Source organism: Leptonychotes weddellii, chromosome 6, assembly GCF_054177405.1.
Source record: "Leptonychotes weddellii isolate Sample4059 chromosome 6, ASM5417740v2, whole genome shotgun sequence".
NCBI classification, from domain to species: Eukaryota; Metazoa; Chordata; class Mammalia; order Carnivora; family Phocidae; genus Leptonychotes; species Leptonychotes weddellii.
Genome location: NC_138374.1, coordinates 101,959,520 through 101,973,362, shown reverse-complemented (window position 1 = coordinate 101,973,362; position 13,843 = coordinate 101,959,520). Strand labels below are relative to the sequence as shown.

The 13,843-nt window shown below is 36.8% G+C and overlaps 1 protein-coding gene across 6 annotated transcripts in view; it reads left to right on the top strand.

Moving 5' to 3' along the window:
* Window positions 1-13,843, top strand: part of CEP350 (centrosomal protein 350) — a 155,174-nt gene that overhangs the window by 87,704 nt on the left and 53,627 nt on the right. For all 6 annotated transcript variants that reach the window (XM_081824786.1, XM_081824788.1, XM_081824784.1 and 3 more), the window contains 4 exons: window positions 4,078-4,274; window positions 4,872-5,056; window positions 5,535-5,622; window positions 11,686-11,832. In XM_081824786.1, coding sequence (XP_081680912.1) covers window positions 4,078-4,274; window positions 4,872-5,056; window positions 5,535-5,622; window positions 11,686-11,832 — 617 coding nt within the window. The remainder of the gene's footprint in view (window positions 1-4,077; window positions 4,275-4,871; window positions 5,057-5,534; window positions 5,623-11,685; window positions 11,833-13,843) is intronic.

Below are 13,843 nucleotides of genomic sequence, written 5' to 3'. Positions count from 1 at the left end.
GCACTGCCAGTGGCTGAGGGGATGGTACTACCACACAGGGTTGAGAAGGCAAGCCCACCCCAGTGGGCCGGAGGGCAGAACATCCTTCCAAAGAGGTCCATTCTTCAGCCTTCAGAGCTAATGGAATTTGCCCTGCTAGGTCTTGGACTGGCTTGAGACCCATCACCCCCTTCTGATTTCTCTCTTTTGGAATGGGATTGTCTATTTTATGCCTGTCCCACTCTTGTATTTTGGAGGCACATATCTGGTCTTGTTTCACAGGTTTGCAACTAAAAAGGAATTTTGCCTCAGGATGAATCACACCTCGAGTCTCACTGATACCCGATTTAAATGATATTTAGATGATACTTTAGACTTGTAGTTGGTGCTGGAATGGGTTTAGACTTTTGGGACTGTTAGGATGAGATGAATGTATTTTGTGTACAAGAAGGAATCAATTTTGGGGAATGAGAGGGTGGAATAAATTGTATATCCTCAATATTGATACGGTAAAATTCTAACTTCTAGTGTGACTGTATAAGGAGGTAACTAAGGTTAAAGGAGGTCAGAAGGGTGGGCCTCTAATCCATAGGACCTGTGTCCGTGTATGAAGAGGAAAAGACCTCAGCAGTGCACATGCATAGAGAAAAGGTCTTGTGAGGACACAGAAGGCATCAGCCTGCAAGCCAAGGAGAGCGGTCTCACCAGAAACCACCCTGTCAGCACCTTGATCTTGGATTCAACCCTTCCAGAAGTGTGAGGAAATAAATTTCTGTTGTTTAAGTCAGCAGCTTGTGGTGTTCTGTTATGGTAGCCCATGCAGACTAATACATTGGTGTTAAATATCGAGAGGCATGCTCATATTTTTATACTGATTGATGAATGTTTTTCAGAATGTTTTCAAAAATGTTTTATGGATTGCTGGATTAAAAACTAATGAAATTCATTCTAGGATCAGACTTAATAATAACTTCTACATAATGAGATAAATAAAGGATATAGGAAAACAATAAAGAAATTATCTGTTAATTTTCTCCTACAGGATGAATTTAATCTCTGCAAAATTTTATCTTAATAATAGTGCTTGTAATTAAAACAGTGAAGACAAGTTTATTTATTGAAAGTGTCTTTGAGTCTCAGAAGGAGTAAATAGTAATCATCCGTGACTTGTTTAATGTTGTTCTCAAGTTGTTTGCAATGGTGCCTGGCTCCAATAACTGCAAATTTATCATTGTCAAGTGACTAATCTGAAATGTCATGAACCATGACTTTTTGATATATTTCACTTCTTTAAACGATATAAAATTGAACTACTTGGACTTCTACTTCTGGCCACAATGGAGGAACAGGATCAGATTTACCCTCCCTCCTAAAACAAATACCAGACAAAACATATGAAATAACTGTTTTTTAAGACATTGAATATCAGGCAATGAATGCTACTGATTCATGATATATGAAAAGCAGATGAGGTGAGCACTATGACTGCTCCAGCTTACTGCCTGAAGGGAGTCTCCAGGCCGCACGGCATGGAGTTCCAGTAGTCTTCCCGAGTGGAATAAGTGGAGTTGGGAGTCTGGAGAGACTGAGGCAACTAAAACTCACAGGACAACCAAGATCCAAAGAAACGACACCATTTTAAAAACCTGTATGTAGAAGAAAAGAGAAGAAAATCCAGGTCACCTTTTGTTTAGCAGTGATGTCTTAGATACAACACCAGAAGTACAATCTGTGAAAGAAAAAACTGATAAGTTATGCTTTGTTAAAATTAAAAAACTGCTCTGTGAAAAGCACTGTTAAGAGAATTGAAAAGAGAAGCCACAGACTGTTAAAAATATTTGTTAATCACATATTGGATAAAGGACTTACATCCAGAATTATATAAAGGACTCTTAAGACTCAACAACAAAAAAATCAACAACCCTATTAAAAAATGTGCATAAGATCTGAACAGACACTTTACTGAAGAAACTATACAAATGGCAAATAGACTTAGGAAGGGTGTTCAATATCATGTGTTGTTAGGGAAATGAAAATTAAAATCACAATGAGATACTACAACATGCCTATTAGAATGGCTAAAACCCAAAAAGCTGACAACAAAGTGGTGACGGCAAGGATGCAGAGCAACAGGAACTTGAATTCATTGCTGATGAGAATGCAAAATGGTACAGTTACTTTGTAAGACGTTTTCACAGTATCTTCTAATGATCCAGCAATCACATGCCTAGGCAAACAAGTTGAAAACTTAGGTCCTCACAAAAGCCTATACACTAATGTTCATAGCATCATTTTTCAACTGGAAGCCACCAAATGTCTTATGAAGAGAATGGATAAGCAAACTGGTAGATCTGTACAATGGAATACTACTATTCAGCGATTAAAAGGAACAGGCTATTGATTCATGCAACATAATGGATGAATTTTAAGTGAATTTTACTAAGTGAAAGAAGCAAGCCCCAAAAGGCTACATAGTGTATGGTTCCATTTATATGACATTCTGGAATAGGCAAAACTTTAGGGAAGGAAAACAGATTAATGGTTCTCAACTGTTAGGTAAAAGAGGAAGTGGTTAAACTACAAAGGGGATGCACAGGAGAACTTTCAGTGTGAAACAACTTATGTAAGGGATGTCCTGTATGGTTCTTTATGTACTGACTGATGCTGTGCATTTATCAGAACCCTAGAGCTGTATTTCCCAAAGAGTAAACTTTAACATGTGCAAACTAAACACACACATCAACCAGGATGCTGGGAAATCTAGAATGGAATGCAGTCTATGACAAATGAATCTAACTGTATTATAAATGTATGGCATAAGCACACTGAAGAGGGTGGAAAAAAAAGGAGCTGACCTAAGTAAACTTGGAAAATGGCATTTTTGAGTAGAAATTGTAAGCCTAAATATAAAAAGAGCAGTATATAAACACTGTATTCTAATTGGTAAATGAGCTTTTCACAGGGGTACAGGTAAACAGTTCTTAGTATGTATGGGGTTGAACAAATAAGTAAATTGATGTTGGATGGTAGGAGCCGGGTTTCTCAGTGGTGGAGAAGGATATTAGATACACAAGAAAGGAAGACTAGAATGAACCCTAAGGTGCTGGATTAGAGTCAGTGACATCAGTATGAATCCATCTTTGGATGGATGGATGGATACAGGATCTACTCTGTGTGTGTGTGTGTGTACATGGGTTAGTATACATGCATACATTATCTAGCTCTGTCCACTGACAGAGGAAAGAAACAGTGATGCTCTAGTAGTAACAAGAATAACCCAGTGCCGGGGTGCCTGGGTAGCTCAGTTGGTTAAGTGTCTGCCTTTGGCTCAGGTCATGATCCTGGGGTCCTGGGATTGAGCCCCATGTCGGGCTCCCTGCTCAGCGGGGAGCCTGCTTTCCTTCTCCCTCTGCCCCTCCATCCCCCTCTCGTGCTCTCTCTCACTCTGCTCTCTCTCAAATAAATAAAATCTTTAAAAAAAAAAAAACAAGGAATAACCAGTGCCCATAATTGTGGTTTCTAAATATTCTCCAGTGAAAGAAATTAGAGCTCTTGGAGAAATGACTGATTCTAGGACTGGGCAGGGAAAATACAAAATGAACCTGGAATATCTTATAGTACTAGAAAGTAAGGCTGTCCAAATAAGAAAAGGATTGGAGGTGAGGTGTGCATGTCAAAGGCACACAAGAACCAAACTAAAAGAGCGATCGTGTTTTAAATTACCATGGTATTGATGAGTTCTAAAAAAATTTTGATTTGCATTTCTTTGACTGCTAATAATGTTAAACTTTTTTTTTTTTTACTTTATTTTGGCCATTTATGTTTTCTTCGTGAAGCATTTGATCATGACTGTTTCTCATTTTTCTATAGGATTATTAGTAGTTTTCTCATTGGTTTGTAAGAGCTCTTTATATGTAAAGTGTATTACACTTTTACCATATTTCTTGTACTAGTATTTTTAGATCAGTGAATTTTTATTATTCCATACCGATCAATTCTATGAATTTATGTTAGATTGTCCCATAAAGAGGCAGCAGGGGCTACTAATTGATGAAAACTTTTATAATGATAAAATCTACTTGTTCCAAATTCTTTTAGATTCCACTTCTATTGCAACAGAATATTCCCTGAAATTTGATGAATCTATGACAGAAGATGAAATAGAAGAAAAATCATTTCGATCTTTACTACCTTCTGAGAGTCATCGCAGATTTAACATGGAAAAGAAGAGAGGCCATCATGATGACTCTGACGATGAAGCCTCTCCAGAAAAGGCAACACTGTCTTCTGCCAAGGTGTGCTGCGGTTTTCCTGTGGAGAGTACTTCATACGTAGTCGTGGATGCGTTCTCTCAAAGAGATGACCATACATTTTGTACTTGAACTCAGTTGTCATCTACCAGAATGATTTTCCTAAGATAGCAGTTTTATATTATATTTTTGCTATAGAATCTGGCTTCGCTTTCCTTACAAAGTAGAACACAGACTTACTCCTTGGGGTAATTCAGAAAGCCTTTGAGGATTGGAGCCAGTGTTATGTCTCTAGTGTTTCATTTGCTTCACTCTTATAACACTTTATTCCAGTTTAAAAGTTTATATCATCTTGCTAAATTGTTAGCCTTTTGGACAACAGGGACAATTCTTACTGGGCTTTATGCCCCTGGGACAGTACCTGGCTTATGTAGTTGTTTGTTCAAATTTCACTGGCTGAATAAATTAGCTGATGAATGTTACGCCCTCTCATGTGCCTTTTTTGAGGAGTGTTCTCTGACATGGTCAGCAGCCTTTTTATATACACAGCTTACTTTTATAAGTGCATGCCTCTTTTAACAATGTTAATTAAGTTCCAGAGGCTTAGATAATGATAAACTTGAAATAAAATCTCCACTTTAGGAGCTGAGCATGCCATTCTCAGGAGGACAAGATAGTTTTTCTAAATTTACTATGGAGATGGTTCGACAGTACATGAAAGAAGAGGAAATGAGGGCGGCTCACCAGTCTTCACTCTTGCGTCTCCGTGAGAAAGCCTTGAAGGAGAAAACTAAGGCTGAATTAGCCTGGCTAGAGCATCAGAAAAAGTAAGTTGTTTCAATGAACATAGTTTTCGCTTTCCAATTTCTTCTTTAATTGAAAGGAAATGCTTGTCTTTAAAGATGTTTTTGTTTCCTCATTTAATTTAATTTGATTTGACCAACCCAGTTTCTTAACCTAGAAGTATGGCAGTCGTCTTTGAATCCTGTTGCTGTTCAGATCTCCTACTCATAACATTCTCTTTGCATTTCTCTTTTATCAACTAACTGACTCTCATATTGTTATTTAATACTTAATTCCTTTACTGTGTTGTAAATTTCTCAAAGCAATTTTATCTTTAAAGGACACAGTCTAGAGTTTGCATATATTATACATGCAATAAAATATTTGGTGGGGTAGGCTTTGCTGCATGTTTTCCACGTTTGAAAATGTTAAATTGTTTTAGAGACTTTTTAGTGGTAGAGAATTCTTGACGTTATAATAGAAATTTAATCTACTCTTTGTCTCAATGTGAAATATTTGCAGACATCTACGAGACAAAGGAGAAGATGATAAAATGCCCCCACTTCGGAAGAAACAGCGCGGTTTGCTTTTAAGGTTGCAGCAAGAGAAGGTATGTTAGAAAAAAACACTCTTTAAGAGAATTTCTCCTAAGGCAAATTAGATGGTGGAATCTATTATTTTGCCTAATCTCTTTTTCTTACTATCATCTTAAATGAGATTTAGTTGATATTTACCACTGTCTTTGCCTATACTACTATAATTACAGAAACTGCTTGGTAGTCTGCTATATTTCTGATTTTGTGTCACTGCTAACTTAATACAATATAGAGTCAAACCTGCCTTCCTTTGTTAAATAAAATAGTATTTGAAATGCATATTTAGGGAAGCCTGTGGCTCAGTCGGTTAAGCGTCTGCCTTCGACTATGATCCCAGGGTCCTGGGATCGAGTCCCGCATGGGGCTCCCTGTTCAGCAGGGAACCTGCTTCTCCCTCTGCCTGCTTGTGTTCCCTCTCTCCCTCTCTTGCTCTCTCTCTCTCTCTGACAAACAAACAAACCAAACAAATAATAAAATCTTTAAAAAACGCATATTTAAAAAATTAAGGTATTTGTAAAAGAGTCTATTTGGATTAATTTTTTAGTCACTATTTTCCTGAATAGACTTTCAGGACATACTCATTACAAATTGAGTAATATTTTGGCTCAGTGAACTCAGAAACACCTCAGGTTGGAATCCTGGAGAGATAACATGGTTTGGTGGTTAAGAATTCAAGCTCCAGAGTCAAGTTGCCTGGGTTAAAATTCTAAATCTACCAATTATTAGTTTCATAACCTTGGACAAGTTACTTGACTTCTCTGTGCCTCAGTTTCTTTATCTTTAAACCGAGGATAATAATGATAACATACTAATTCAGCCCTAGTTTTCTCCTTCAAGAAAGTTGGTTGTTGGGAGGAATAAATGAGTTAATACATATAATAAATTTACAGTAGATCTTGGCACAGTGGTAAATGCTCAGTGAATGTTAGCTGTTATCTGAATTCTAGTTTTGTCACTTGCAGCTCTGTAATAATGGTCAAGTTTAAGTAACTCTCTGAGACTTAATTTCCTCATCTGTATGAGTAAGATATTACTTCATATGGTGGTTGTGAGGATTAAAATGAGGTAACATGTGTAAAATGTGTTTCACAGTGCCTGGTAAGTATTCAGTGGATTCTAGTTTTCTTTTCCCTTATTGACCTGTTACAAGGCACTGAGCATGGAGCCCAACGCAGAACTTGATCTCAGAACCCTGAGATCATGACCTGAGCTGAAACCAAGAGTGAGACGGTTAACTGACTGATCCACATAGGCACTCCATCTTTTTTATAGATTTTAATTCTTTGTTTACCTTTTTATCAATTTTTCTATTTTTTCCCATATTTTTTTCAACACATTCATAGTCATTTTAGCTTTCTTGTCTGCTAACTAGCTATTTGGACATCTGTGTGTCTGCTACTGTTTTCTCTTTATATTTTCTATTATCATATGATTTCTTTTTCTTTGCATGTCTAAATAGTTTTTTTTCATTTTTTAATTTAAATTCTAATTAGTAGCATACAGTGTAATATTGGTTTCAGGAGTACAGTGATTCATCACTTACATATAACACCCAGGGCTCAACACGACAAGCGCCCTCCTTCATACCCATCCCCCTTCTAGCCCGCTCCCACCCACCTCCCTCCATCAACCCTCAGTTTGTTATCTATTATTAAGAATCTCTTAATTTTTTTTTTAAAAGATTTTATTTATTTGACAGAGACCCAGCGAGAGAGGGAATACAAGCAGGGGGAGTGGGAGAGGGAGAAGCAGGCTTCCCGCTGATCAGGGAGCCCAATGTGGGGCTCGAACCCAGGACCCTTGGATCATGACCTGAGCCGAAGGCAGACGCTTAACGACTGAGCCACCCAGGCGCCCCTCTTACAGTAATTTTTTATTAAATGCTGGATACTGTATAAATAACTGCAAAGGCTCCAGATGATGTTATCTTCCCCCACCAGAGAGGACTTATTTTTTCCCTCTGCTGTGCTGTTAGAGTGCTCAGCAATTCACTTAAATCCATTCAGGAACTAAGCTGGGTTAGTATTGGGTTGCAGAGTTGGCAGGCCTCAGTCTGCTTCTGCTTTGCATTGACCCTAGGTTGTAACTTTCCAGGGATTTCAGTTGAAAGCCAGGTAGACCAGCACAAAAGACTGTGGGGATTTCTACCCTGCTGCTGAGAGGTTTCTGGTGTGTAGCTCCTTAGCCTTCTGTCTGTGCTGCTTAAGAATAGGCAAATGGTTTGAGGGAGAGACTGAGTTGGAAGCCTTTTAAGTCTCCAGTTTTGTCACCTGAGATCTCTGTACCTGTGGAAATGGTGATTGGTGTAACCACTTAGGAGCAGTTTGACTATATCTGGTTATGCTGACAACACATATAATCTGTGAATCAGCAGTTCTGTGTCTTGGTATATATAGTAGAGAAGTTTTCACACATGTATGGGGGAAATGGAAACAGCTTAATTCTTTCATTAAGAGAATAGATGAAACAAAGCATATTTCTGCAAGAAAGTACAATACTGCAGGAAATGAATGCATTACATATCAGCACTGTTCAATAGAGATTTCTGAAATTATTATTAATGTTCTGTATTTGTGCTGTCCAATACAGTAGCTATTAGTCGCATATAGTTTTCGGTATTTAAAACATGGCTAGTGCAACTGAGAAACTGAAATTTTAATTTAAATAGCTACATGGAGCTGTGGCTACCATATTGAATAGTTATAGCAGTAGATCTTTATCAAAAATCATAATATTGGTTTTTATAGAAGAGCAAGATGCAAAAGAATATGTACAGTATGATACCATCCTCGTAAATATTTTTAAGGATTTATTTCTTTGTTTTAGAGAGAGCATGTGAGCAGGGGGGAGGGGTAGAGGAAGAGAGAGAGAGAGAGAATCCTCAAGGAGACTCCCTGCTGAGCACAGAGTCTGATGTGGGGCTCGATTCCAGCACCTGAGATCATGACCTGAGCCAAAATCAAGAGTTGGCCGCCCAACTGACCGATACACCCAGGCACCCCTATAGTACTTCAGAATGTTTTTTCAGTAAATGTGCAAAATCACTCTGATCTATCTGTCTACCCCTGGAAAATTACCCTGCAGAAATAAAAGCACCAGTGTGGAAGGATGTATGTACTAAGATATTTACTACAGTTGTATCATAAGAATTATTTTGACTGGTAGTGAGATTGTATAACCACTTTGGCCACATATCTTCGCACAGCTGTATCCAAAATGAGAGAGAACATATTTTCCTATGTCTTATTCTTTTTTTGTTTTTTGAGATAAAATTCACATAACAAAATAACCATTTTAAAGTATAATCCACTTACACCATTAACCGTTTTAAAGTGAATAGTTTGTACAACCTTATAGCTTATTCTGAAAAGAAAAGCAAACCTCTTCCTTCAAGAATCCCTTTGAAACAGTTTCTTTTCTAGGCTTGGATTGGGTGAATGTATACAATAATTGGTTTAGAAACTCAGGGCTAAACTAATAGCAGTTTTTCAAAATGTGCTCTGTGGAACTCTGGGGTCCCTGATACCCTTTCATGGGTTATGGAGGTCAAAACTGTTTTCCTAATAGTGGGATATGAATTTGCCCTTTTCATGGTTTGACATTTGTACTAAGTGGTACAAAAACAATGGTGGGTAAAACTGCCAGTGCCTTAGCACAAATCTGGGCAGCAGTGGCCCCAGACTATACTAGTAACCGTCATGTTTTTCAGTGCCACACACAGTGAAACAAACAAAAAGCAGTAGTTTCACCGAAGAATGTCTTTTTTTTTTTTTTTTTTTTTTATTTTTTATTTGTTTGAGAGAGAGAGTGAGCAAGTGTGAGAGAGAGAGCACGAGCAGAGGGAGAGGGAGAAGCAGACTCCCTGCTGAGTAGAGAGCCCAATGTAGAGCTTGATCCCAGGACCCTGAGATCATGACCTGAGCTGAAGGCAGTCGCTTAACCTAACACACTGAGCCAGCCAGGAGCCCCTTCACTGAAGAATGTCTTGCTTAAGTAGTAAAAATTATTAATTTTGCTGAGTGTTGACCTTTGAGTACTTTCATTGTCATACTCTGCGTGACAAAAATAGGAAGTACACAAGGAAGCACTTTTACCAGATACCAGAGGACAGTGATTAACTCAAGGAAAGGCATTTGTGCAGTTGTTTGAGTTGCAAGCTGAACTAGCCATTTTTTTTTCACGGAATACCGTTTTTCCTTGAAAAAATTATTCAGAGACAAACTGTTTATTCAGATTTGTGTATTTGACAGTCATTTTCTCAAAAATGAACAAAGTGTGCCTGTTATTTTATAGAAAACAGCTGTAACACTATTTGATGCCAGTGACAGAATTCAGGCTTTCAAGGCAGAATTTTAGAAAATTTCTGTCCACCACCTAATACTAAAGAACTTTTCTTTTGAGATCTGTGATGATGTGAAAGAATGTGATTTTTTTATACTGTATAATGAAATGTGTCAACACTTGGAAGATCTGCATAACTCAGTGAACTGATATTTTCCAAATGACCAATGCATGATGTTTCAAAAAATCAAGTCAGTAAATAAAGAGATTTGTAAAAATCTAATAATACTAAATATTTTGTTTGTTTGTTTTGGAAGATAGTTATTTTCTTTAAAATGCATACAATGCCATTGTGTACTCCTGAGAGAGTGAGAGTGAACAAAGGCAAATAGTGTCTTAGTATTATGAAGATTGTTTGACTCTGAGAGTCCCCTGAAAGGACCTTGGGAATCCTCTAGGGTCCATGGACCACACTTCAAGAACTACTGCTCTAGAGAAACTCATACATGTGCCAAAGACAAAAACTATAAGGCTGTTCATTGTAGCATTGTTTGCAATAGTGAACAACAACTTTATCTACATATAGGGGTAATGGATACATGAAATAGTATATGCTTCCAGTGTTATGCAGCATTTAGGTGTAAGTCAACACAGAGAGGTAGCCAAAGCAATGTCCAGTAAATAAAGCAAGGTTGAAAATATATATGTGTGATATTATTTATAAACTACTTAAAAACATACAGACCAAACAGTGTGTGTTTTTTGCAGGTAAGTACAAATATCTGTAGAAGAATTTTAAAAGAATGTGCTGGAAGGATATATACCATGGTAGTGATTACCTCTAAGGATGTGGGATTGCATACTGGTTTTATTTGTAATGTTTTATTTCTTCACAAAATAAAGACTAGGATAAAATATGACAGAATATTAACAGTTGTTAGTATGAGATTTTAGAAATTAGATATTTTTGTGCACGTCTCTGCATTTTCAGATAGTTTACAAAAATCAAACATGACTAAAAGAAATTATACATCGCTGATTATTACTGTCTTTATAGGCTTACATTATTGACAGGAACACAGATTAAAATAAATTTATGGAAAAAAAAGGACAGGCTCTTAAATTTTAACAATTATTAACAGTGAAGTGTATCATCTTTTGCCCATTTAGTTAGTAACAGAAAACTTAACAAAACCCTGTGTGGAGAGAGTTTGATGCAGTATAGTCTTAAATGTTTGTGGTGGAGACCATTCTTTTTTGAAAGCAATCTTTAAATGATTTTAAGGGCCATAGTATGATTTATCCTCTTTGATTTGTTTGTCCTACATTTTGGAATCTCTCCTAAAGAACAAATCCATAGTATGAAACAGTTACAGACATTAAAGCATTATTTGGAATGGTAAAAAATTATAAGGGGCCTAAGATTTTAGCAGTAGAATAATGGTTACGTTAACTACTTTACTTGTTATGCAGCTAATAAATAAGTGTAAAGACCAAGTAACACTATGGAAAAATATGAAGGGTATCTTAAGTTTAAAAGGGGGATAGAAAATTGTCAGTCTGTTGTAATTATAATTATTTAAATTAAGGGATCATGTTTATTGTTTTAGGATGATGGGGTTGTGAGACTTTTTTCCTCCTTCACTACTTCAAAATTTTTCAATATTATTACTTTTATCTTGAATATACTGTATGTTTTTATTTTTGATACATGTGATGATTGGGCTTTCTTAAAATACTACTTTGGACTTGTATCCTCCAAATTTCAGTTGCTCTTCTAATTCTTTAAACCTTAGGCAGAAATTAAACGTCTTCAAGAAGCCAATAAGGCAGCTCGGAAGGAAAGACAACTGATTCTGAAACAGCAGGAGGAGATAGAAAGGATCCGACAGACCACCATAAAGTTACAGGAGAAGTTAAAGTCGGCAGGGGAGAATAAATTGGTAAATTACACGAAATTACTATTTGTTTTCTCTCTCATGTTGCTTGCTAATACCTAATCCTGCCTCACTTTCTCGTCTGATGGATATGTTCATAGATGTTAGATGAACTAGAATAAAGTTCTATGTATGTATCTTTATGTATAGTGAGAGTTTTTATTTTTTTTCCCATGGAATATTCAAGTTTTGAAAGGGACACGTGGTTCATATGATAGTTGAAAAATGTTTTCCATTTATAAACTCATTTGGGACAGAGAGCCTTGTTCTTGCTTATCAATCCAGATATATTCCTCAGAATTAATGAGAGAGACCATTTTTGCTCTTGGTACTTAATTTTAGCTATTCAGTATTAATATAATGATACAAGAGTCAAAGGAGGTATTCAGATAAAAGCAAAATTTGGATCTATTCTGAGATGCTGTAAAGTGTTAATATAGTGTTGGAGAACCCACACTGGATAATTGTATAGTTAAATAAATCTTAGCATTTTCTGCTTTGATGTTTAAAATACACTTTAAATTTTGAAACAATCTTAAATTTATAGAAAATTTCAAACACTGTACAAAGAATTCTATCTTCCTGGAGTATGACAGTCCTCCAGTTGTCACAATAATGTGCTTTTATCAGAAGGTAAGTTCAAAATCACATATTGCATTTAGTTCTCATATCTCTCTAGTCTCCTTCAGTCTGGAAAAGTTACTTGACTCTCATGACCTTGACACTTTGGAAGATTGCATGCCAGTTACTTTGTAGAATGTTTCTCAAACTTGAATTTGTCTGATATTTCCTCATAATTAGGTTCAGATTGTGCATCTTTAGCTGGAATATTACAGAAGTGATGCCATGTTCTCACTGCATTCAATCAGGTGGTGCCTGATTTTGATTTATCCCATTACTGATGATGTTGACTTGATCACTCGATTAAGAGGGCGGCTGTCAGACTTCACTATAAAGTTACTTTCTTTCCCTTTGTAAATAATAAGTACTTTGCATGAGTTATTTTGAGACTACATAAATTTCTGTTCTTCTTTAAACTTACTCTTTTATTTATATTAGTATGGACTTACAGATTCCTATTTTATTCAGCATTAAATCTGTTACTATCATTTGTTTTGATGCTCACTTTGTCCCAGGTCAGACCATTAGGAGCCTTTTCAAGTTTCTATGTGCTTTTGATATGTCCCCAACAGTCTGTGAGCACTTCCATGTTTTCTCCAACAAGATGTCTCAGTGTCATCTTATACCTTCCCTGCCCCAGACTTGGAATCAGCTGTTTCTCCGAGAAGGAAAGTTATTCAGAAACCAAGATCTGGTGCTAAGCATGCTCATTACTATTCAGGTTTTGGTCCTCCTAAAAGCAACAAATCTAGACAATATGTATGTTTATGTAGATGTAATAAAAAATACATTTTACATGTATGTTTATTTCTGTATGTTCATATACAGTATACAGTATATATACATATACAGTATTTAGGTATTATGAGTTCATACTGATCCTTCCAGTTCCAATGCAGCACCATAAGGTTCCATTCTAGTTTTCTTTTTTTTTTATTAAGTTCAATTAGCCAACATACAGTACATCATTAGTTTTTGATGTAGTGTTCAGTGATTCATTAGTTAGGTATAACACCCACTGCTTATCAGATCACATGCCCTCCTTAATGCCCATCATCCAGTTACCCCATCCCTCCACCCCCCTAGTTTTCTCTCTTTTGAAACTTCCTTCTCTGATAGACAGCTGGTTAACATTTTCCTTAATATAGATCATGATTTGCTCATTCCTGTGTAACCCATCTCCCATAACCACTGCCACCCCTTTCCTCATGTGGATATCCTCACCACCCCTGGATTCTGACTCCCAAGTCAAGCTATTCCCCCATCTCCTTGCCCTTTCTCTGTACTCTCCTTAACCTTTCTATACTCTGTGGGAATGCCACTTCACTCTATTTGGGCTTGTAACATGCCATGTAGGGCCACTCCCCTGTGGACATCCTCTTTGTTCCACTTGAGT